At 44.8% G+C, this 25,829-nt stretch overlaps 1 protein-coding gene and 1 long non-coding RNA gene across 4 annotated transcripts; one reads left to right on the top strand and one right to left on the bottom strand.

Annotated features, from left to right (window-relative positions):
- Positions 1–78: 78 nt before the first annotated feature.
- On the bottom strand, positions 79–18,902 carry LOC104638038 (dual specificity protein phosphatase 13B). Of its 2 annotated transcripts, XM_075758617.1 has the most exons (5): positions 18,768–18,902; positions 17,993–18,021; positions 3,663–3,852; positions 2,318–2,538; positions 79–1,182 (listed from the first exon to the last, which is right to left on the bottom strand). In XM_075758617.1, the coding sequence occupies exons 3-5, from the start codon at positions 3,803–3,805 to the stop codon at positions 956–958; spliced, it is 591 nt and encodes a 196-aa protein (XP_075614732.1). In that variant the 5' UTR covers positions 3,806–3,852; positions 17,993–18,021; positions 18,768–18,902; the 3' UTR covers positions 79–955. The 2 variants fall into 2 exon arrangements, with proteins under 2 accessions (XP_075614732.1, XP_075614733.1); XM_075758618.1 differs by lacking the exons at positions 17,993–18,021; positions 18,768–18,902 and adding an exon at positions 10,978–11,427.
- On the top strand, positions 1,074–24,105 carry LOC142602624 (uncharacterized). 2 transcript variants are annotated; one of them, XR_012836378.1, is made up of 6 exons: positions 1,074–1,206; positions 5,938–6,084; positions 8,940–9,022; positions 13,937–14,034; positions 15,755–16,183; positions 20,797–24,105. It is a non-coding gene; the product is annotated as an uncharacterized LOC142602624 (long non-coding RNA). The 2 variants fall into 2 exon arrangements; XR_012836379.1 differs by lacking the exon at positions 15,755–16,183.
- Positions 24,106–25,829: the final 1,724 nt, after the last annotated feature.

Here is a 25,829-nt window from a genome sequence, read left to right on the forward strand (position 1 = left end):
CACCTCCCTTGCCATTCCTGTGTCACTTCAGTATTCACTCGAGTCCTCTCACAAAAGTAAATGCCACAGAACAAGTTGTTGCAATGTTAATGGCCATTATTTTTGAGAAAGAAAATCATGAGTTTTATAACGTTGAACTGTCAGACAAATTTGGAATCCTTTGAACTTTGTTGTCAAATGCTTTCCTGCACTCGCTCCCACTGCCCATGCAGCCTCAGCTGGGAACCCACCCTCCTCTTCAGAAGCATTTTCCACAGCATCTCCTGGATGGATTTTATCAGGGAAGATGAACAGTATTTGAATGTCCTCTCAAACAAAGGTATTTTCATGGAGTAAAGAAAAATTATATCTGATGAACAGTTAAAGAGAAAACACTATATAAATAGACATGGAATAATTTCTTAAAGAGTGGTTTGTATTGTTTCCCAGCTGCTCTGCCTTTAAACAGCCTCTTACCCCCAACTCAGGGGCTCCACCAATTGTAAAAGCAAGAACTAACCAGTGCCAGATTCAAGTCTCAAAATACAAACCATTTTAGATATGGGGAGCAAAGGGGTGGGGGGCTGATTCATAAGAAAACTTCTAAGCATTATTGTAGCATAAATAATATGGCATCTTTCACCTCAAATAGCCTAACACTTCATAAAGTGATATGAGCTTCACTAGTTGCTGAAACACAGCTATTTCTGAAGTGGAACCTGATACATATATACACAATTTATTTTTTTTCTTCTCCCCAGCAGAGAGCAATATTTTAAGGTGGAGAGTGAAGGATACAATACACAACCAATTGTAAGTATAATCTAGGAGGGTTTTGCAAAATGGAAAGATCAAGTAATAATACACATTCTGCTGTATTATAAACTTACATCCTTAGTTTACAAACACAATTCATTTAAGAGAGATACAGGAAACTCAAATAAATTTTTGTCCTCTCTCTTTCAGCAATACGCTCTTACAAGTCTTTAGTAGCAGATTCTCTGGTTCCTTTCCTCTCTTCATTTAATTTGATGTCCAAGTCCCGGAGCTGGCTGAGGAATCCTGAATTTGGGCAGATGTCTCTGTGAGCGCTCACTGTTTTCAGAGCATCCACAAGTGTCATGTTTTCATGGATCATTAAAAAGGCAAGCACTAAAGATGCAGAGCGGCTTACCCCCATGGCACAATGAACAAACACCTTACCTGCAAAAGAAGAGGTGCAGCAAGGTGAGTGAGCTTTCGCATGTCTGAAGGGAGAGGGACACAGGGAGGACAAAAACTACTAGAAACTAGGTGGGAAAACAATGGTGACGGTTAGTGGATACTCATGTTTTCATGGACAGTTAGCATAAGGTCGCGTCGTACATCTCAGGCAAGGTGGTATTTCATACTGACCTCATGCATCTAACCTAGGCCTCGGATTAAAATAGTTGAAATTTTCTATGGAAGGGAGAAGCTTTCTGCGACTAAACTTGTTACTGTAGTTTTCTGTGGAAAAAAAGCAGTTTTGGCAGAAAATTTTGGCCCAACCCTGACTGCGATCACTGACAAGTCCCATAAACTTCGTAGGATAGTCTGCCTGTAAAAATGGACTCATAATTTACTGTATCTCAGCAGCCCAGTGTGAGCTATAACTGGGGATTTAATAAAGCACTCCAGTGAAAGCAGCAGATCTCGCAGCCAGAGTTGGAGCAAACTCTGGAACAAATGGAAATTATGATAACTAGGCCATAATCCAAACTCTGCTGACAAAAATGCAGCAGGCTGTGGGTCAGACTCGCCGTTTTTGACTTAGTTCATTAACTTCTGCTGCTTCTCTAGATTAATAGATAGTCTGAATAAAGCTCCAATTCTGCGAAGCACTTAAGCACGTGAAGCATTTAAGCCAGCGCTGAAGTGCTGCTGCTCCCAGCTGAGTGCATCGGGAGCGGGAGCGGGAGCAGGGCTGCTGTGCCTGGGGTAGGATCGCAGGGCTGGAGCCTGTGCTGGCGTGCAAGGGGTGCGAGGTGCACGTGGAGGCACACGGATCCTCCCAAAGGACCCGCGGTGCCATAACCTCTGCCCTTCCCTCTCGCTCTGCTCCTAGTGTTGGCCCTTCCTCCCACCACGCTGGGTTTGGGGCAGGCAGCCCCCGCCAGCTCCCGGGGATCTGGCTGTGGCCACCTTCCCTGCAGCGCATGGCATAGGCGCCCTTGTCCCATCCTCCGAGCGGCGGTTCTGCCTCTGCCTTCTCCAATTGTACGCTGAATCTGAGCTTTGGCTGCCTGTTACTGCAAGGAGAAGCCATTTGGCTCATGTTGAAACTTCCTCCCAAAGCTTCTTTTTGCCTCCCTCTTACCTCCTGAAGTGTTTAAGGCTTTGCCTATAAAATTGGCAGCATCGCAGAAGAAGATACTTAAATCAAAGGAAGGATCATCAAATGCTTCTACTCCATAGTACTCTATTTGCAGATCTTCGTAATATTTGGCTCCCGTGTTGATGCTATATGGCCCATCTGCTGCATTAAGGATATGAGTAATGTTGAGGCTTTGAAGAGTAGCTTTGCTCCTAGCAGCCCACCTGTTGAAAGACACGAAGGGCTCATTGGCAACACTCCTAATATTCTGCTAAAATAGCATGGTTTAAAGTTAGTGCCGGCTCCCGCTAGTGAAGGATGCAGGAACTGCAGCTTGCTGACAGTAGCAAATTTTGAGAAGCCCGTAGTGCTTTGCACGTGAAAAATGTGATATGGTGTTGTGGAGAGCAGCAGGAGTACAGACTTGCTGGTGGGATACTGTTAGTTAAGCGAATGCCTCCCAGCAGTTAATCCTTGGGAACATAGCATACTGCATAAAGTGGTCAAGATTTTCCTTTAAATAGCTGTTTAGCAAGTTCCAGAGCTAATCTCTCATTCATAGTGTGCATGAGTCGCAAGATCGAGAACCCATAGAGGTGCAGCAGCACCTTGTTCCTGGTTTGGACATGAAGCAGCTGCATCATGCTCACCAGCCAGGTTCTTCCCTCTTCCCACCATAAACTGGGACTCAAGTTGTTCTACAGGAAAAAAAAAAAAAATTTAAAAAAGTCTCCTCATGTATTTATGAAGAGTTAGGAAAAATGAGCTGATGATCTATCTAATCTGCAGTAATCCAAATAGAAGGAAATAGCAATAAATACAAGTGGTCACAAGAATAAGGTATTTGCATGAAAATTCCTGTTTGATATTTTCAGTTTTACCATCTTTGAAAGAAAGTTTGGATTTGGACTGGCAAACTCCCTATTGTGTAATTCATTTGGGTCCTCCTCCATCTGGCTCTTGGTCCTGCTACTCCTATTTGACTGTGAGGGCTACTGTGTTCTTGTCTGCTGCCTTGGAGCACAGTTTCCAGGGCAGGTAACACATCTCAGAGTTGATGCTGATTTGGAATGGGTTTTTAAAGACTTTGCCTAGAATACAAATAATTCTAACCCTGCCAAATCTGCTGTGGTTCACAGAATATAGAAAACCCAACTCAGATACACTATGAGTAAGTTACCATTTTGTATGTCATGTTTTTCATGACATCCAAACTCCCTATGTTATCAATTTTGGAAGCCTGTATTGCGAAAACATTCCTGCCGACCTGAAAGCTGGTCCCCAGTGTACCACCCCCGCTCCTCCTGGGGACCAATAGCAGCTTAATGATAGGACCATATGTTCTTACGCATCTCCCAGGTAAATATTTGGCCAGACTTGGTCCACATGATTGTCAGAACCTCCTCTGAACCAAAAGAGCCGCTGGAGGTCTGATAGCGCTGGTGTTTCATAGGAAGCTCTGCTCCCTGCGGAGTCTCTGGCGTGAGGCATCTTGCTCCTCTCTTGCACGCACTTGGGCTGTATCAGAGACAGCTTTTCTGAAATGAATTAAGATGAAATTTTCATACAGAAATAATATTCCCTAGAAAGTAGTCCTGTTCATTACCCTCCAAATAGCATTACATTATTATAACTAGTATGTGCAGCGGGGCCTGCAGGTGTTGCTAAAAGCATCCAGAGAGCAGGACTGAGTCTGTGTTAGGACTCTACAGGCATGTAATTCATCCCCTGAGAAAGCAACAGCATAAGACGATATGATTTAATTTCTTGTCAAGTAACGCTGTTGAAAAAGAACATCCTGTGCCACCCGAATGCAGCACTGGCTGAAACTCGTAGGTGCAGGCATTATTTCTGTTACTATAGCGCTGGTGAGTGTATGCGGGAAAGCTGCAGTACTTTATGTTGGAGAGTTACCAAAGTGTTTGTACGCACTTGATTCTCGTTAGTTAAAACTGGAAGTTTTTGAAAGCATCAATCATTGGACTGACTTATATTTACAAAGCTTCTAGGGCCAAGGTGGAAATCTTAGGATGTGTATGTAAGACATATAGTCATATAGTGTATGTGTATACATATATAAAAAATGTACATGTGTACAATTTTCTTTCATTTATAGGGATATATTTAAACACTATACATGTATGTATATGCATGCGTGTACGTTATGAATGGATTTTCACATGCAAGTATACATATCTATATGTACGTCTGTATGTGTATAAATAGAAATGGAGGTAATTTGAACTAGTTTTTTCTGTCTCTCAGGTGAATACCCCTGTACACTCAGTTATACTGGTATACTTGCATCCGCCTGTCTCCGTCTCTCCTCTGGGAGCTGTTCCACTTTGTATAAATAATGTGATAGCTATTTGCCTCCGGAGAGAGGCTGTTTCTCTCATCTGAGGGGCAGGGTACTTACCTGGCATGTGAGAAAAAAGAGCAGCTGAGTTTTGGGAAATTACAAACCTGAAAGTTCTGGCTTTGTTGCCCTGTTGAGAATCCCATCTAGGACTGTTTTGCTCCCTCACAGATCATGGAGTGGAATAAGGGCATCCCTTTGGCAATGGTGTTTGCCGGTTCAGATCCAGGAAGCTCAGGCCAGCCAGTCCAGCCTGAAGTAGGGCTCAGTCAAGAGCAAGTTCAGAGATATCCAAGCAGTCCCTGCTCTGACACTTTAGGAGCATTTCTCCTGCCAGGATCTCGTTATTCTGAATTGCTGTTCTCACCTCCAGAGAATATTGATGAGTTTTGTTTGGTTGCTTGTTGGTATTAAAGCCATAATCAACATGTGAGCCACACTAGAACTCTTCCCGAAGTGGGGTGGCTGGTGTTTATTCTGATGTGGCATCAGCTTTCACTCTAATGCCTGAATGCCTAAATCTAGAGTTTGAGTCTATTTTCTCAGCAATTCTAGAAAACAAGTGCAGATGGGACCTTTGGAAGCCATCTAGCCTGTCCCCTGCCCCGCAGCAGCAGCAGTAGCCGGATGGATGTTGCTCCTAAAGCAACAACAACTTTGTCCAAACATCCAGATACGTTATTTTTAACAGTGTGGGCTGATTTGGGAAATAAGTAGAAAGCAAGGGAGAATATCCTGTTGATTATGGAAAAAGAAGTAGAGATGATGCGAGGCACATTATTGAACACACCACATATATTTCTGTGACCTCAGCCTAAATTTGCTTCCTCTGCCCCCTACTCCCTCCTCCTTGCCACAAATGTTAAGAGGAGTTACAGCTTTTTGTACGTTCCAATAAAAAGGAAGTCTCCCTAGGGTAAGTACTTAATAGGCAAAGTATGAAAAGCACAATAAAAATTACAGGAGAAATGGAAAAAAAGCTGACTGGTTTTACTTTTAATGATGAAGAAAAAGAACTGCAGGGAAGTAGAGAGGAATATAGGGATAAAAGCCTATGAATTTTTCAGGGCAGACAACATAACACAAAGCGCTTTGGTAAATGAATATGTTGTGCAATTGCAGCACAGATTAACATGAAGAATAGCACAGAAAAAAGATTCTGTGCATTGCCCTACAAGTTTCACTGCCTTGCAAAAGTTATGCACTGTGCTCAAGAGCTACTGCCAGCATCGTCATGATGACCTGTTTGTACTTTCACTGACAGAGAATGTTAAGCTGAAGCAGTAAAAGGAAATCAAGAAAAAGATAATACAGGTTCTACATCAGGAGATTCATAAGACCACAGGCTCATTTTCAAGGAGTGTGGCTGACTTTTGATCGCTGCAGGTGTTTAAAAGCTGAAGTTGTGGAGGTAAGCAGATGGATACTAAACTTTCGGTTCTCCTAGCCCCCATTGCTTTAAACTTCTGCTGTAGCCTGTCAGCTAGTTACAGTAATGGAGATGATCAGCAGAAGGAGAGAAAGGGATGATTAACAGAGAGAATTACATTGCAAGGCTTCTTGTTCAAGAACTGACTTTGAGGAGGTTCTCCGAGAATTGAGTCATTTTGGTGCCGGTGAAACTTAGCAGGCGACTCCAGCCTTTGCAGCCGGGGAGGTGCTTTGCAACAGAGCTCCCTTTCATACAGCAATCCTCTTTCCAAAAAAGTGCGTCAACATCGTTTGCTTCACATGACTGATGCCAGACAAGCGAGCTCCTCGTGTCAACGCGAAGCGTAGCTCCTCCCAAGCACACTGCTCAGTCCTGAGCTACACTGGCCTTGAAATTGAATTGTTCTGCAGAGCCTTTGGGGTAAGCTTGGAAATAGCTATACCAGATGATTGGACTAATGAGGAAAGTAATATGAATTTTTTAATTGAAGGCCAGGGACTTTGCTGAGAGTTTCCCCACCCCACCTCTTCTACTCTAAGATACTGCAAAGCTAGCAAAGTGCTGCCACCGATTACATTTCTCTAAGCTTCTCCCTCTGGGTGGCTCCCAGAAGCTGGAAACAGCCAGTGAGTGCAGGAGGGCAGGAGCCCCTGTAATTGGGGAAAAAATATTTTCTCTCCTACAAGGTCACTAATGTTTTCTGCAGAGATCTAGACCATGCAAGTTGGATAGGATTACTTTTCTTTTAAACCGTAGCCTGGAAGTACCTAAAGAGCATCTCATTAGATTCTTTCTTTCTATGTTTCTCTCCTCCTTCTTTTTTTTTTTTTTTTTTTCCTGGTTAACAACAAAACAGCAGCAACAAGAAAAAGCCTTCTATCTATAGGAGACATTTGAGACTGGATAGAGGTTTTAAGGGCAATCCAGATGTATTAACCTCCTTGCTTCCCTGGGAGAATACAAGGTAGCACAAGCTTTAAAACTGTTTTGTCACTACGCACCAGTTCCCAGACACCTAGAGCAGTGGGGTGCACCCCAAATGGCTGGGGCCTGCTCGGATCCACAGGCGGTTGGATGTCCCCAGCAGCTGGAGAGCCGCCCCGGAGGCAGAGGCTGCAGGTGGCTGCAGGGCATCGCCGAGCTGCGGGCAGTGCCCAGGAAGGCTGCGGGTTTGCCTGCAGCTGGGCGCAGGGACTCGGTCATGCCAGGACCTCGTCTACAACAGCCTAGCCGAGCTTTGTATCTCCCTGATAGTATCCAGCCACTTGAGGGTTTGGTTTTTTTTTTCTTTTTCTACATTGGAAACAATTGCTGTTTTCTACTGAAGATTTTTCTGGCTAAGAAAAGAAAAAAAAATGCACAACCCCCACTGACTTGAATTGGCTAAAGCATCTAATAGATTTGTGTTGCATTTGCAGATTCCAGTCAAGGAAAACTCAGCAAAGTTCTGGAAAAAATGGAAACACTCTGTTTAGGTTTGAAATAGTTCATTTTGTTATTTAAAAAAAAAAAAATTACCATTTCCATTTTTCTATTCAAAATTACTGTTGTTTTGGAATTTTACTTTAGCATTGCAGAAAAATCTTTTAAAATATTAAACCAAGATGAAGTGGCTTGTTTCTGGTTGAGAAAAACATGTTTTATTTAACTAAAAATGAACCCAAACTAACTGAGCAGCCACTTATTCACCTAGCCTTCATTTTGACCATTTTGCCATAGTTTCACCTTGTCTCCAAAAGGCAAAACTGAGCTGTAGAGAGATTAAATGACTGTCTGAAGTGCCAAGAGGAGTCTGGGACAGGGCATTTGTTGGGCCTCAAGTTATCTTTCCTCTATCCCTTTTGCTAGCACCTTCCTAGCTGGCACAGCTCTGCTTGCGGTTATGATGGTATGATCAAAAGCGTGACCAGCAGGCCAAGCCCCTCTACTCGGCTCTTGTGAGACCCCACCTGGAGTACTGCATCCAGCTCTGGGGGCCCCAGTACAGGAGAGACATGGAGCTGTTGGAGCAAGTCCAGAGGAGGCCATGAAGCTGATCAGAGGGATGGAGCACCTCTCCTATGAGGACAGGCTGAGAGGGTTGGGGTTGTTCAGCCTGGAGAAAAGGCGGCTCCAGGGAGATCTAATTGTGGCCTTCCAGTACCTGAAGGGGCCTACAGGAAAGATGGGGAGGGACTGTTTATCAGGGAGTGTAGTGACAGGACAAGGGGTAATGGGTTTAAACTAAAAGAGGGTAGATTAAGGTTAGATATTAGGAAGAAATTCTTTACTGTAAGGGTGGTGAGGCACTAGAACAGGTTGCCCAGAGAAGTTGTGGATGCCCCATCCCTGGAAGTGTTCAAGGCCAGGCTGGATGGGGCTTTGGGCAATGTGGTCTAGTGGAGGGTGTCCCTGCCTGCAGCAGGGGGGTTGGAATTAGATGATCTTTAAGGTCCCTTCCAACCCAAACCATTCTGTGATTCTATAGTAGCCCAGATGGGGCCAGGTGTCTTTCAATAACAAGGTCTTAAATGAAATTATTGATAGCCTTGGGCACAGCAGGGCACTGATTTTGGCTGGACCTGTTGTTAATACAATAACACAAACATTAGATAACAATAACAATACAGAAAGTTCCTGCAGCCAAACATCCTAAATTCCCTGAATCAAAACCTGTCATACTAAATGGTTCAAAATACCAAAGCATGAGATCAGAATATAATTCACTTGGGGGGGGGGGGAATAAAAATTGCCTCACAATGCATTTGAAATTGCTCTCTAGTCTGTTATTTCTTCTCTTTTCTCTCAGTAAGCATCTCTGCACTCATCTTACACTCCTTGCTCTTTTCTCTCAGGTAGTGCTTAACACTATGGCTCTTTGTCCTCCTGATGGAAAAATCCAGATGGAAAGAAGTGTGGTTCACAGGGAAATGATCATGTAAGTGGAATTAATCTTTCAGATACTGTAATGTGAAATCTGATCTTCCTTTTTGTTAAGAAGACCCAATCTGTGTCTCTACATTTTGGCCAGAATCTGACGCTAAGAGAACCCAGGAGTCTCTTGAGGTAGAGCTGAAAGCCTCGTGTGCAGAAACAGGCACATTTAAAAGCAATAGCAAAGTTAAAACAGCCAGATGGGAACCTAGCAGGCAACCGAGAGGGGAACTCTCTGTTTTCCTTGCAAGCCTACAGGGGCTTGTTTGCAGGAATTAGAATCTCTCACCAGCAGTTCACTGCAGCTCTAATACCAAGTGGTATTGAAAATGAGAAGCAGGTTATGGCTGATGGTTTAAATGAGGCACCTATGGGAATTTAGAAATGAGATCCTGGACTCGTCTTGGTGTAGACCGTGCACATGGCAGAGCAATATTGCTTTCTTGGCTGACTGCATCATATATTATGGCCTTTTATTTTGCCCACACTCGAACAGCGGGGAACAGTAGAAGTTCATTGCTCCTGCTCGCTGTTTAAACCCTGATCTGCCTCACTAGAGGCAGTGCCCCTGAATAATGGAAAGCAGAATCGGTCCCTTGGCCTCAGTGCGGGTATGTGTTCAATGCAGCACTGTATTAATGCCATTGCCATTATTCTGGAGTGAAGAGAAAAGCAGAATGTACAATTAAAGCTCTGTTTGGTTCGTTTTTTAAGAGAATTTACTACCCGGGAAAGATGCCAGATCGAGGGCTCTGGAAAACACAGCCCCTTCTCTTTCACCACAGCATTGGGAAGGAGTGGGAGCAGCCCTGCAAGCCTCCTCCACGGCTGCCCCCTCAGCTCAACTCAGCTCGCAGATGCCCCTCGCCATACGCCGGCGGCCGTGTTTTACTGGGTGGGAGAAAATCTGAATCTTCACACCTCTTCACTGCTCAGTCTCCCTCCTGACACCTCCATTCGCATCCGGACTGGCGTGTTTATGATGGGGCCCTCTGACTCCTCCAAACCGAGCTGGAAGGTACCAGCTTCTGCATGTGAGGAGCCTGGGCTGGGCTGGAGAGCAAAAGGCTTCTTGCTCCGTGAGCCCTCCCATCCCTGCGCGGGGCTGGAGGGGCTGCTGCAGGGCAGGGATAGCCTGCTGCTGCCCCACCGGCACTGCGAGCACCTGGGGATGGCAGGGACACGTGAGGCTGTTTCAGGAGTGGGAGCAGTCAGCGGGCAGGGCAGGTGAGGGTAACCAGCCTCGGCCCATGGTTCGGGTAGCCAGGAGAGCCCACGGTGGTGAGGCAGGTCCCAGGTGAAGCAGAAAATCAAGGGGGTGCGTGGCCGGGCATGGGCAGAGCTGTGAGGTAGCACGGGTGGGGATGAGGCCCGAGTGTCTTGGCTCAGATGGGCTCCTGGGTGAGGTGGGGAGCCCCAGTGAGGTCTCACACAGCTCCTTCCAGCAGCCCTGTCCCAGGTCACACAGCCACCATAGTCCTTGGGCAAGGCGAGGCAAGCCCCCAGGAGGGGCAGAGCTTACTGAGCCAGGCTCATGGCCCTGCCAGCAGGATTCAGGCTAGTGGGGAGAGCTTCAGCTGTGCCCTGCTGGTTTTGGGGAAGGGGATGTTATTGCTAGCTCATGGAAGTGCTCCTGGAGAGCATTTCCTTTCCTTTACAGTGTCACTGATCTGCACATTTTTTCCCAAGACCATGTCGACCCAAGGGGAGAACCTCCATGCTGCCTCCAGCGCCCCAGCCTGCCTCCCCCAAGCCTCCCGTTTAAGAGCCACGCAGCTGTGGAAGAGGCACCTGCCCACACACAGGGCTAACGCTGCAGCAAAGGGTGCTTGGAGAATGGGGGGGGCGGGTGGAAAAACAGGGAGTCCTCCTTGCAGTGACAGGCTATAGCTGTGACAGGACGACAGCTTTTACATCTGCAGCTTTCAGATTCAAAGGAGATAAAAAAAGAAGTATTACCTTAGCAGCTGGCATCTCTGAGCTATTCAATGCACCATCCCCAGCAAGACAGCGCTGCCCTCCACAGGCTCGTACCATAATTTCCGACTCGGCTGTGGATATCCGTGAAGCCTAGGGTGATGCTTTCACCTTTAATTCTCTTCTGGGGCGTTCCTGTCCAGGGTACCACTGCTAGGAATTAACACCCCCCCCCAAACTACTATTTTTCTTGACACATCTCGAATATGCTCATGCTTCTTCCTGAATTAAAATAGCTGTAGTTTTAAGTCCTGCTGCCAGCAGCCATAACTGTGCTGTACGCATCAGGAGAGGACACAGTCGCCATGCAGCTAACTGCTTCTAATAGTAGAAACTTCACTCTAATCTTATGTAACGCCAGTAATGGAGCAGAGAGGCTGTGGCTTGCAAGGAGCTTAGACAGCTTCCATGGGCAGCCCATGCCCTGAGGGCAGAGGAGCTCCAGCGAGAGCAAGAAAAACAAAGTGACCTTGATAGTGATAACAGTCCAGTGAGCGCTGTCACAGCCAGCGCCACACCGAGATTTCATCAGTGTCACAGGCTGGTGATAGGTGTAAGTTATGGGCAGTTCTGACACAAATGATTTTGAAGAGACCAGACTCTGGAAAGGGCGGGGGGGGGGGGGGGGGGGGGGGGGGGAATGCCTTGCAAGCTTCAGGAGAGACAAACAAGGATGTTAATATATTGCTATTAAAAGGAGCTCCAAGCACTTGCCCTTCTGCAGGCAGTATGGATTTGTGTGACTGTGGATTAAAGGGGGTTTGGTTTTTTTTTTTCCTTCTCCTTGATTTACTCCTCAAATGATTTCTCTCTGACTGCTGCTGTCAATACAAAATTGACAATGCTGTCAAGCTTGCAAGATTTCAGAATATTTGAAAGCACGAGTAAAGGGGTTTTGATATTTCTCAGTCATTTGGCAGGGGTATCTTTGAGCTGTCTGTCTCTCCCTGCACTTTTAACATAAGCAGGGAAGTGTGCTCTCTTTGCCTTGCCTTGCTTGAAAGCGTACATATGGGAAAGGCACCTTTTTCTAAGGTTGGTAAAGCTGTACAAACTCTTTGCAGTGGAATCAAGAGCAAAAAGACTTCAAACTTCTACAGTGGAAGATCTATTTTGGCACTTAAGTTTTTTCAGGCAAATCGCGGAGCTTTCAAGGGACACTCAGCTTTGTTGAGCAGGATATTTTTTCTTTAGATTTTTTTAATTGCTGACTTTAAAAATAATGATTTTTCTTTAGTTAAATCATCATTAAGTACGGTGATAGTTTGTATCAAAGGAATTGACCACCAATTAAGTGTTTGAGAACAGCTAAGAAGAAAAACTAAGACCTAGAGCTGGGGTTTACTTTCTTTTGTGAACTTTTCATTGTGCGTCTGAGGAATATTTGCTCCTAATTTCTTATCTTGAAGTCGAAGAAATAAACCAGGTTGGTTTTCCTGTTGCTCCTCCCTGGCATTGGGGTACCAGGTACAGCAGAGTGCAAGCAGCCAGGGAGCCGCCTAGTCAGGAGTGCGGGTAAAGCGGTGTGTGCGCCCACCTCTCCGGGCTGTGATGGGTGAGGGGCCAAGGGCAGGGGGGAACACGCTTGCTGCTCTGTGAGATGTCCAGTCCCAGGGTCACTAGGAGAGCTTGTCCTGCCATTTTCTGGCTCGCAGGAAAGAGTTTCCCTGCTAAGCCCTGCTGCTGCGCTGTCTCCGCGAGGAGCCGGCAGTGCGGCACTGCCCTACTCCCCAAATACTGTGTTGAGGCCACCTGAGTCATGCAGTTGGTCAGGCAGGGCAGGAGCGAGGGTTGTTCTGTGCCACCAAGTTTTTGAAGGGGTTTTTTCACCTTTATCTTGTCAGGTTTTATGCCGTTGTTTTTTCTGATGCTGTTTCTTGCCGAGGCTTGGTGTGGACTGTAGATCGATGCCGAAGCCAGTAGGGTGATGGAGGGAGGAAGAGCCTCCAGCAAAGCAGCAGCCTCATGGCTCCCAAGAGGGTGAGGCAAACACAGGTAGCAGGGAGGGGTGCACCCTTGCTGGAGGTTGTGCCTGCTGGAGGCAGTTTATAATAGACAGTTTGGGAACAGGCTGCAAATATAACAGTCCATTTTCCCAAAGCAAACCCCAGTGCCTCCAGCACAGCCCTGGGAAGGCTGTCTTCTGCTTGAGAAAGTTGCTGTGAGCAGGAATACATTACGGACTGTGAGCTTCTCAGGTACAATGGCAGTGGGATCCATCCATGAGCTATAAATAGCATTAACACCCTTTCTCTCCAATGCCTGGCATCCCAAGCAGTCATTTTTGCTGGTGTTAGTGAAAATGAACAAAGCTTTGAACAGCTTTTATTTATGTTCTCTTTGCAGGCTGGAATTTTGTGAGTAGTTTTTCTCACTGGCTTTGAATTTTGAGTTTATTTTAAGGAAAAATATTGGCATTTTCCCCTTTTGGATTATTTCCTTTTTTAATTATTGTACATTACTTTCATATTTTTAGCAAAACTATGTAAGAAAAGCTATTGTGACAGGAGAGTGGGGATCACAAACAGTCATATACAAAGAACCTCCATGTGATTGCAGGAAAAGGGGAAAAAAACCCCCCAGAAACCATAATTTAATCTTATCTAAATCTTACATACATTTTTAACAAAATACTGAAAATGTTTTGGTTTAGAATTAAGCAAATAATGCAAAGTGCTTTGGCTTGATTTGTGGTGTTTACATTGACAGATCAGAAAGAAATAGTTGTTGCAGTAGAAGGAAAATCTTTACATGCCTATTGGACAAGATCTTCCTGTGGTTTCATAGGAAACAAAGATGCCTTTTGTCAAGGAGCTATGAAAAGCCACGAGCTAAACTGTCAAAAAGGACTCTCTTCAAAATATTTAGGGTACACTCGATGAAGTCCTGTTATAAAATGATAAAGCCTCACATGATATGCAACTCTCCTTTGCTGTTACAGATGTTCAAGAAACGCAAGGTCTACAAAACAGACATTTTGCCCTGGGATAACCACCGAGTCACTGCTACTAGATCAACTGGCAGAGCTGGAAGAACTAGGTAAGCTTTCAAATAAGTAAGAAGGGCTATATTTTTTCCAATTATGCCAAGTGATCTAATTACACAGTGCCTGTACTGACAACCCTTGCCTTAGACCAGCACAGCAACACTGCTGTTACTGAACCGCTGTGATTTTTTATATTGCCAGAAGATGGCAGAAGAAAGCAATCTTGAATGATTTAAAAACACCAAGTATACTCATGACTGGCTTTTAAAGGGAGCTGTTACTGATAAACTGCACGGGTTGGATGGAAGAAAAATGTGAAATGTACTGGATGAATTAAACTGGTATTGACCTGGGTGTACATGGAAATTATCTACACTGTATCCTTTCCCATGCAGGTTTTCTGTATAAGAAAAGCCTGTAACAGTGCTCATTTTTCCAATGCACAATGCAGTTTGGCCTGGTTTTGCTCCACCGGCAAAATCTCTTGTACAAACCAGTCCAGGACATCATGCAATCACCCAAAGTAAAAAGCAGGGCGATTCTTTTAGTCTTTTATTCTCTCTCTTTCCAAATATGTTTCTCTTTGCTTTCCCAGTCCTTTTTTTCCAGGAAAAAAGGCAGGATAGTGCAAACAACCCCTCCTCTGGCTTTCAGGAAGAGGGAGGCGCAAGGGGCAGCTGCTGGGTGGGAGAACACGCCTGAGTGCTGACACCCTGTTGCATTGAGTTGCTGGACCGGGCGGTGGGCTAGCGGTGGTGGACACCTCAGACAGCATCTCTCCTGCATGTTCTCCAGGGGAAAACTGACCCTTCAGTCTCACAGAGGAGACATTTCCACAGCCAGGACTGAGCCTCTCTCAGGAGCTGGGGGAGCTCTGAAAGGGGGTTTGAATGGAGGAGTCCATGCTGCTCGTGCTCTTTCCCCAGCTGCTTTCAATTCAAATACTTTTCTTAAAGGAAATAAACCCTCTACAAGGACAGAAATTGGTTTGGAAAGTGCAATAAGACTAGCTGGGGGCTTTGACTTAACCAAAGGCGTTATTCCTCCTCCCCAGGGAGGGCGATGCTTCCCTTGTATCCTTCTAAAAATCAAGCCGAAGAAAACTTGCAAAGGTTATTGAGCATCAGTGAAAATTATCAGGCGCTTAGTAACCGGTAAGAGCTGTTTGCGAACGGCAGCACTGCGCAGCTCCCGGCCGTGGGGCCGCAGCCCTGGTGCCGGTCCCGGTCCCGGCCCCGGTCCCGGTCCCGGCCGTGCCGCTGCTCCCCGCCAGGTGCCGCCGCTCCCCGCGCCGGCTGCCGCAGCCGGTGGGAAAGGCGGGGTGCAGCCCGCTGCCGGCCCGCTTTTACTTCCCGCAGGATGAGGCACCCAGGGAACTTATCGGTAGCTTTTGCGGTTCGTCCGACGAGGGAACGCAGGCTCACGGCCACGGCAGTCATGCTGGAAACCGGCGGCAGCGGGCCCACCCCGGAGCCCTCCTCCAGCGCCAGCAGGCTCAGCTTCCCTTCACCCTTCCTTTTCTTCTTCCCCCCGCACAGCCTGAGCTAACATCCCTGGAGCTGATGGAGGCAGGGTATTTGTTGGGGTCGGTGGTGAGGAGGCAATTCGGGAGGTTTTTTTTTAACTAAGACCAGACCTTCTGTCTGGTCTGCAGTAATTAAAAGCATCATGAGGTCTAGGAAGTAGGCAATCTATTGAAGGCCAAAAGCTGGAAGATACACAGGGGAAGAATCACTCTAAAGTTGTCCCGTTTCTTATCTTGTCTTCCTCTAGGCTCTGCTCTGGGCTAATAGAGAATGATTGACTAGCGAGACCTTCAGGTCTAACCTGCCTTGGCATCTTTTCCATGTCTCCTATCAATGAGGTGTCCACAATACCCATTACTAAATAATGAACTATATAACACAGGCACCAAACACCCAGCATCTGCTCCCCAGGCTGGGAATACATTTGTCACTATGAACCAAGATTAATTTCACAGTGGCAGCAAGGAGGGAGATGACAAGGGATCAGGAGTGAAGAAAGAAAAGAAAAATGTTTAAAGCAACTTTCAACTGTTGTGACGATGAGGAAAAACAACTGATGATATGGATGCCCATCACTTGGGCAGGAACACCTTTGCTCCAAGAGAAGATGCTAACACAGACCCCAATGCCCTCATACCTTCCCGTTCAAGATTCTGATCGTACCCGGCTTTTTAAGGTATTGTTCCTTATATTGTTCCTTATATTGCTCCCTTGGGTAAAATGACTTTGTTCCCAGCTTGGTTCCATGGTTAGCAACAGGAACCAACTTCATCTTTTGCCCTTTGGCTGCCCTCCACTGAGTTATGGTGTCCCACCTGCTATTCAGAAGTAGATCAAGCCTTGCTGAGAATGAACAGGTTTAACAGGTTTAATTCAAAATGACTTTGAATCTGCCTTGTCCAGAACATTCTACAACCTAGGTCCTTTTGCCAGGCTTCCACCTACTGATCATCTAGGTCAAAGCAGATCCAAGGTATGCTTAATCCTGCTCTGGACATGAGGTGAGCATGCACATACCCTTTACATGTTGAGGTTTTAGTAGGTATGTGTATATGAGGGAAACAACACTCTATAGACACCTGTTCCCCTTCCACGCTTGAAAGGAAAATCCTCCCCCTTCAGCACTGAAGCATTAACTTCAAATGTTAGTTTGTCATCACTTTGGTGAAGACAACAGTGAGAAACAGGTCAGCACAGGTAGTTTATCCCCAAAACAAAGGCAAAGCAGGAATTTGAAAGCTCTGGGTGGAAAGGATTTTGCAGAGTTTTCTGTTTGTTCTATTGAGCGAGGTGTATATACCTGAGAGGGAAAAGCACGTGTGCAGGTGAGCTCAGAAGGGAAGAAGCTACTGCACAGCTGAGGCAATTGCAGTTGTGGTGCTGGGTCAGGTCTTGAGAGGGCTACACTGATCTCAGCTCTTCTCCTGCCTCTTGCTCTTGACCATTGCCACAAGTAAGGGCTGAGACTGGGTGGATCAGTCCTAACCCAAAAGATAGAATTTGGTCTGAAATGCAGGAGCCCAGAGCTAGGTCAGCTCAGTTGGGCCCTTTTATCTATTTCTGGGACTGTCAGACACAGGAAGGCTGTTGCTGGCTTCCTGGCTATTGGAATGGAAAAACATGCTGCAGAGCTAGGGTGCTTTCTTACCCTGATTTACTAAATGCCTATTCCACTTTCTTCATCCATGGTGATAGCAGACTGTGCTAGGGTCTGCTGATCATGGCTGTCCCACTTTCTGCCTTTCTAGGGTCACAAGCAATTGTGATTACCAAATAACTCTTATCTCATCCTTCTGTTAGCTGAAGCATCCTATTGATGAATCACAAACTGGGTGACAACAGGCAAGACCTCTATGGTTAAAAATTCAAACCCCCTCTGCTAGCAGAGGTGCTGGCATGGTGGCGAGGCTCTCTTTGCACACACGCAGCCTGCCTTCTGGCCGGTCACGTCTCCTCCATGCAGGATACTGCATCTTGACTTTACAGCTCCTCTACGTGGCTGCACATGCTTTCAGAGTGGCATCTGTTAGCACCAACCAGCCCCCCCTTGCAGAGACCTGAAAGTGTGCCACCTTTTGGCACAGAAATGCAGCCTCCTATCCCCAAAGGAAATAAGGACAAAATCCTGGCCAAAGAGGGAATCATGAGAACAGAGCTAAGGGTGTGATTTTCTAAACGTTTATCTTCAGTCTGTGTTTGATGTCTAGATGATAAGGTGACCGTTTCTTTCAGACACCTAAGGCAGGTTGAACAGCACAGAGGAAAACAGTGGTTTTCCTGAGCTGCAGGACAGAGGATGTGCAGGACCTCACTATTCCCCACTCGCGACCTCTTTGGCTGGGAATTCCATGCAGTGTCTCTTCCTAAGCCCTTCAGATCTGAGCTTTAAGTATGGTCGATACAGCTGCACTCCTTTTTTATTTATAAAAGAATGGCTTTCCCTTTGTACTGTTTGCATTTTGTCATGCTGCTTTGGTTCACTCACCGTCTTCCTGAGTTTGGTAAAGAAGTTGTCTGTGAAAGCAAGAACAAGAAAAAGCAAAGTTATCAAAGACTTTTTTTAAAAAATATATATATACGGGGGAAAGATTTTTCAAAGGCAGAAATGGGAGTCTATCAGGTTACACACCTAAGTACTATTTATGCCCTTGAAAATCTTTCGCTTACAGTGCTTAATTGGTCTGTTCAAATCCATTGCCAGAAGAGGTAATTGACCATTTTTATAGAAGGATCAGTAACGAAAACACTCCAGGCTATTGTTCTAGAAATTTAAAAAAAATTAGGAATTAGGGAAAGAATATGTTTCAGGGCATCAGCCAGCCTCTCCTGAAACTATGCAAATTCACTTGGTGAAAACAACAGCAGACACAATGAAATGAGTTGTATATGAAGAACTGAGATCTCAAATGCGATATTATGCAGAAGGTAAAGAGTCTGTACTAGATAAGTAACAGCTCAATGTGTTATCAAGGGTGTACTTTGATTTTGATGAATGTTAAAAGAACCTTTAGCCTTGAAAATAAAGAGGATAATTTCTCTCTAGGCAATGGCTGCTCATGAAAGTCATAAAATAAGAGCACTGGAGCCCTAATTTTATAGTGCTTTTTAAATGATTTTCAAATGGTCCAGCTGCTTTGTGCCACAATAACACAAGGCAGAGATATTTACGCCAGCGATAACAAGCATGCATCAGCCTGCCCGAGCTGCTCTCCGCAGGCAGCCTGCGTTAGGCGAAACACACATGGAAAGCTGATACTTGCCAATGCAGATTGATCACAATTACACCGTGGCTACAGCGATCCTGGGAAGCCGCTTTTTCCACCAGACAACTTGATTGTTTTTCTTTTCTGTGTCTTGCCTGCGAAGCACGGGATGTATGCGGCCAGCTATTCTGGTTCTATTTTGACACTTGAGAACCTGCCAGCTCTGTGTGCCTCTTCGGCCATACCGTCCTTGGCAGACTTCTCTTTTCGGAAATAGAAGGGTGAACTCAGCCCTGGGTTGAACCACTAGTTTTTGGTGGGAGTTTCCCCAAGGATTAATTTGGCCCCAGTGTTGGTGTTCTGATGGTGCACTGTATTATCTTGTACGGAAATGCATGCACGCGGCAAATGAGCTCTGGGCAAACGCTACGTAGTTCTGCTGAGATGCTGGAATTGCCACCAGCAACTTTCCCCAGGTATTTTACCTGTGCACGGACTTCAGTCTAAAACTACAATTTGTTTTCCAGGACCTGCTCTAAGATGAGAACTACTCCAGGGTGGTCTAGCTTAGCTTGCCAATTTGAGTAGTCATTTCAAAAGTCTGATTAGCGTTTCATCTTTGCAATCCCTTTCCTTTGTGAGACATTGACAGCAGATACGGTACTGGGGGAAACCTGTCTTCCGAGCAAGCAGAGTAGGGTTGAAAGACCAGTTCCTTTATGAAATATTCCTATAAAATTAAAGAACTTGGCACTCTCGGTGCTCACGAGTGCTAGAGACACAGCAATGTTTCTGTAAAAAGAATTTTGGTGGCACTAGGGAATTCTGAGCATGAAACGAAGGTTAATTTATGGCTGAAAACTTACGTGCTGTAAATCTCAGGACCACAAAGCTAAGAGCTGGGCAGAGTGCATGGCGGGAGGAAGGTACCTCTGGAAAGTCCCCAGCCATTGAGCATCTATTGTCACCAGGGTGGGAAAATCCTGTGCCCCATCTGGGTGACTTCTTGTACGTGTTGGACTACAACATTTTTCCCTCTTTTCGTTTGCTGATCCCAGTGCAGCAAAACAAGTTAGCATCTTTTTATGTGCAGGGATATCCTTAAGAGTTTTAACTTTAAACGGGGGCCTATTTTATCTTGGATTTGAGTTTTAATGAGCAGAACGGACAACAAACCAGGAGTGTATCCTAGAGTATTTGCTGCCTCCATTTAACCAAATCACTGAGGAGTGACTGGAGCATACAAAATTCAGAAACCTTCTACCCCCTAAACAGAGAGGAAAGATAGGTTTGATGCCAAAGCTTTAGGTCATGTTCCTTTCATCTTTATCTCATATTCAGATTGTCTGTCTGACATTTCTCTGTGTCACTTTGATCATCTTTTTTTTTTTTTTTTTAAATTTCATAAGAGTTTAGAGTTTCCATAGGTGTATACTGTATCTCAGTTGACGATGTAAATCCTGCAGCTTGATGAAATTGCTCACTACTGTATAACTCTTTGGACAGCATTGCCTAGAGGAAAGTGGCAGAAGATCATATGGTAATCCAGCACAAGGGAAGCAGATCTGCTTTTTCTAAGAATACAGTGAACAAAGATTTTCCCTTCAAAATAGAAATGAATACTTGTAGTGCTGTTTCAGACTGCACGGAATAGCACCATGGTCACAGATTGTGTAAGTTCGTACTTCTGCCTCATTCGCATTGCATCTCATCTCATCTCATCTCTGAGAGATCCAATTTACAGCAACTGAGATGAAGTAGCCTCCAGGGTATTACATTCATCCCTTTCATAAATCAAGAACCACTTTTTGTTAGTAGAGATCTTAGTCCAGAAAGACAGGAAAACACATGGCATTAGGCTTTGTAAATGGCCAATTGGCATGTCTCTACGATAGCTCTTTGCAGCTTTTGGCTGTTTCTCAAACCAGAAAGTAACAATTTTTGTCTCGTGTATTCTGATGAATCAATACAGAAAAACTTAAAAAATCAGTGGTTTCTGACTGAGAACTCAGAACTTTCTCCCTTCTCACTAAAATAGGCTATCATTCCCTTTTATAATTGCTTTTTTTCTTTTTTTTTCCTACAGAAGATACACTCTGATGATTACCAGCAGACCATGTGTGATTTGGACATAGTTTTGTCGGTTACTCCTAATCTTTCAGGATCCTGCTGTCCTCCCACCTGCCAATGGAGACAATGTCTGTAAGTGGATAATTAGGCTTACCCAAGTGGTCGAGTGAGGTTTAGTTAATGCTGCTAAAATAATTTGTGATCGCTTAATGAACATGCTGCGTAAGAGCAGCGGCTTACCACCAGGAGAAGGACTCACCATTTGGCCTTGTGAATGTACTCAGAGGCAGTACAGAAATGTGCGCCAAGGTGAAAGTTCACCGAGTTCTCTGCAGGTATTATTCCATAACAATGCATTTCCTGGCCACGGAGAGTTCAGTCTCCTTTGCTTCCCCATGCAAAATGTGCAGCATTCAGTGCATGGGTGACACCAAGGCTCCTCAGGTCTTGCTTGTTATGGGCTATAGAGCTGCAGAGAGTCACATACAAAAGCTCAGAACAGAAAGCAACCCAACATATTTTGTTGCCTTGTTGTGTATCCCTGTTTGCAGAGCACAGTGCCCACCACACTTTGAGACCCATGGTGTAAAAAAGAGTACTGTAGTAAAAGAAGGTTGTGATTTCTGAATATAGTCAAAATAGGTGGGGAAAATGCAGAATTCCAAGTCATTTCACTTCTGCAAAGACAAATTTCCTGCCTACAACTTCCTGTAAATTTAAGAAGTGTTACAGGCTCTGTTTGACTACAAAGCCATGGGGAATTACTGGCCCAAACACCTTGCAAAATTCGCTTCATGAGGTAGCTCAGGCCCTCCTATAATTGGACTTGAAATATGTATGTTGGAAGAACACGCTCTGGTTTTAGTATAGCCTGCAACCATCTTGCAATTGTACGATGTTTCTTTGCTGGAGTGGTACTAGCCTTGTTAATCTGGGTAAACTCCGCTTGATAAACCTGCCTGCTTAAAATCAGCATGAAGTTTGATTTCTGCAGGGTATTTTACATCTTGTGCCCCCAGCTGCTTATTATGTAGCACTTTAAAAAATACTTTACCTTTCAACCCAAAGGTTCTTGGCCTTGGCCTTGCATATCAGCAATGGCTGATAGCCAGACAAATGTTTAATAATCAGTTTGTTGACCACTTCAAAGTCCTCTGGTATGAAAGACGTCATGTAAAGTCAACCATCCCTACTTTATTTTACTAGAGATATTTAACTCATTTAAAGAGGCTGACCATCAAATTTCTGATAAAGTCATAAGGAGACATATTTACTGTAAAATACAGCTTTAATTCTAGATTGACCTTTAATTTCCAAGTAGCTCCTCAGAAACTGCACATAACCGGTTCCCCAGGAAAAAGCAGTGACAATTTATGGTACTGCTTCAGGTTATTTTAGCTCTGGCACAAGCTCTGATGCTGGCACAGATTTACTCAGTAACAAAAACATCCTCTGTTTATTGACTTTACTGAGTATTGGGTTGGGCCCTAAATGCAAATCCTCTCTCTATTCCCAATTTTCACCTCAGGAAGATCCCATGAAGCCTTGTTCTCAGGTGTTGATCGTATTTGTCTTATTGATGTTGGCAGAATAAAGAAAATTCCATCTATAGCACTTGATAAACTTCCAGTTTCACTGATTGCAGTCTGTAACTCTCTGCATTTAACCTCAATATTAGTGATCAGCTGTTACATTAGCAAACAAACCTGTTTACATTTTTATTCCTGTGAGCTGAATGTTCTCAAAGTTCATCTTTTCCTTCCTACATGTACACACTGTTGTTAAATATATTTTTTTTTCCCCCCATTCATTTTGCTTTCCCCAAGAAACTGAACGTGATTGAAAATAAACATGCAAGAATAATTTGGAGCATATATACCCACAGGCATTAAAAGGAGGTCTTAAAACTGCACTTAGAAGAATGTCTAAAATCAAACAACTGTGTTAATACAATTTCAGTGATTTTTTTATAGTCTTAAATCTTTGCTTTTACTACCTGTTGGGCTCACTTCTGCAAATCCTTATTTCTCCAAATGGTTCTAATAAAATAAAAAGGTTAATTTACAAGTATAGTTATGAGGTTTAACTGGAAAGGCAAAGGTTGGTCTCCCACTCTCGTCACTGAGGCAGATCAGTGAAGTTCTGCATGCTGTGCTGGCTTCTGCCTTTCCTCACCCAGGGCCAGACCTGCACACGGGTGTTTCTGGGTGCCCACCAGTGCCTACCAGTGGACAGCTACCCGCTGGGCACAGGGCTCATCTGCAGGGCATCACGTTCCTGATGGGAAACATGGTGAGATTAGGAAGCAGGCTGCAATTTGTAATCTGCATTTGCAAACCCTGGCTTCATTTCCCCAAAGTCACCTAGCTCATTTTTAGGCTTTGCTTTTTCATACCTAAAAGAATGCCTAGTTTTAGCTGTAATCAATAGGCAATTAGCCAAAGGTTCATTAGTTCCTCCTGCTTCTCTCATTCAGGAATTATTGTAATTGTACTTTCCAGACATTTCCACACAAGTTTGAGAAATAAACAGTGAAGTCTGCTGTCATTCAGAATATCTGTATTTTTTTTGTCAGAAATTTCAACTGCAAATCAGGTTGTTATACAAACAGCAAATATTAGAATACTTTTTTAATGTGAAAATTTCCCTTCTAGTTAAAAGTAAACTGAAAAAGGTAAAAACCAATCATAGTTTAATTTTAAGGCTACTCAGGATCACGAGTCTGTCTTATGCTTTATATGGTAAATGTTTGCAGCATTTATAAAATTTATTTGTTGAATAATTATAAAACAATGCAAAGCAATAAAGAGTCTTATTCTCTTTTTAATAAATTTTGTTCTGTTCTGTAGGTTCTTTCTTTAATGGACAGTCCTTTTGCTTTCTTCTATGCTGATCTTAAGTCTATTTTAAGGCAATGAAGTATAACAGCGCTATCTAAATAAAGTAGTTGGACAGCATATGTTAACAAGTACCATATTCCCCAGCCCTTCAGAACAGCTCAGCCTCACATAACACTTCTATATCGCCTGTGTAGAGATTAGGCTACTCTTCACCCACGTGATTTAATTCCAGCTTGCAGCTGTCCAAAATATCTGGCAGTTCCTGGGCAGAGGGAGTGCCAGGCTCAGAGTGTTCCTGGGCTGACGGGGTCTGACCACCCTCAGGCACTGACCCCTTTGGTGGCCACAGGCAGGTTTAGGCAGGGGAGAGCCGGCTGGATGCCGCTGCTGCAGAATCCACAGGGGAGGTTTTTTTGCTGAAGCGTGCTCTTTGCTGCCGCTTGATGTTCCCAAGCAGGTGGCTGTCTCTAAATATGGCACGCGCCTTGACGCCTCCCCGAATTAGCTCAGCGCTACATCCCTGATGGAATGGGGAACAACCACAAAAATGAAAAGTCTGCATTAGCGAATCTCATGCAAAAAAACCACTACTCCTCTCCCCATGTAAGCTATATTGCTGTGCCTGCCAGCACTGAGCTTTCCCCGTGAAAGCAATGTCGGTCAAGGCAACGAACAGTCCCAAATGCTATGTGTGACCCAGTTCTAATAATAAGCTACCAGGAAAGAGGGGACAGCTCATCTTAGGGGGGCAGTTCAAAATAAAGACCATGAAAGCAGCTGTCCTGGGCCTCACCAAAGGTCCATCGAGCCCACTATCCTGCACCTGTGGCCGCAAGTGGATGCCTACAGAAAATAAGAACACACGAGCATGAACTATACTGCTTTCTAACACTCCCCCAGCTTCCATCTGACTGCAGCTCGTGATCTTCCAGATCTGGATGGAGTTTCTAAGTATTTGTAACCCTTAATGGATTTCTGTTCCATAAAGTTTTCCAGTTACCCCTTGAACTTTTACAGGCTTTTACCCTCTGCAGCATCCTGTGGCAAGGTTGTTACACAGCTCACCTAAACTCCCTCCTCTTGTTTCACACCTGGCTTCTGCTGATTTTATCTGATGCCCTCAGTTCTTGTACTGGAAAATAAAATTAAGGGAAGTTTCCACTGGAATTTTACATGGCTCCCTTCGGGTGACACGGTGGTTTTGTGATTGCTTTATGCAGATTTAAGTCTGCCATAGCTGGGACAGTCCTTTTCACTGCGCTCTCTGCTCACAGTCACACACTTGCAGCCTCTGCTGAGCTGGCACTAGTCATCATGACCCACTCAGGTGGCTCAAAAGAACAAAAAATTGTTTTTCAGATTATCTTCAGAGGAGGTCTAACTCTTCTTTGTGGCATAGTCCTCCCCCACAGGAAGAGTTCGTTCCTGAACCCTATGCACTCTGCTGCGGGCTTTGTCAGATGCATTCTTCAGCTAAACACTAAAAAAATGTTGAAAAGTGATAAAGGAATTACGAATAGATTTAGGAAAGACCCCATGATGAGGCAAGCCTGGGGCAGGAAAGCCCGTGCACCTCTTTGTCTCAGAGGAGATGGAAGGTGATCGGCTCCTCATCAGGCTGACAGTTCCTGCGGGCGCTGGGGAGGGTATGCAGGCACTGCTGCAGGAGCCTAGGTGCTCTGGCCAGCTCAGCAGGTACCCAGATTCCTTTTAGGTACTTAAATATCTTTCAAAATGGGACCTTCCCTCAGTTAGGAGTTAACATTCAGTGCCTTTAGTCTCCTGGGCTGTGTAGACCCTGTTGACAGATGTGCATTTTCTGAACAAAGTGCCGCTGGTGAGGCAATATTTTTCTTTTGTTTTGGTTCCTTAGTCTAACTTGCCAAACCAATATTTGAAATATAAGTTTTCCTGCTGATAGTGGAAAACAATGAAGCACTAATGTCACGTCACATCATGACCTGAACTATGGGTAGTGTGACAGGTGAGAAGGTCTCTGTTCCTCCTAGCACATCACAGCAGACAGCTTTTTCTGTTTCATGAAGTTACAGGACTAATTCTACCTCTTTTGCTTATGTTGACTGGAATCTTTTCCCTGAGCAGACCTGGAGCAAAAGTTAAACTGTATATAAGGATGGGAGCAATACAGGCAGGCAGGAAATATAGGCAACACTCCACAGATTAAAAACACTTCTGTGATTTGCCAGTG

This window comes from Balearica regulorum, chromosome 7 (genome assembly GCF_011004875.1).
Source record: "Balearica regulorum gibbericeps isolate bBalReg1 chromosome 7, bBalReg1.pri, whole genome shotgun sequence".
Lineage (NCBI taxonomy): Eukaryota > Metazoa > Chordata > Aves > Gruiformes > Gruidae > Balearica > Balearica regulorum.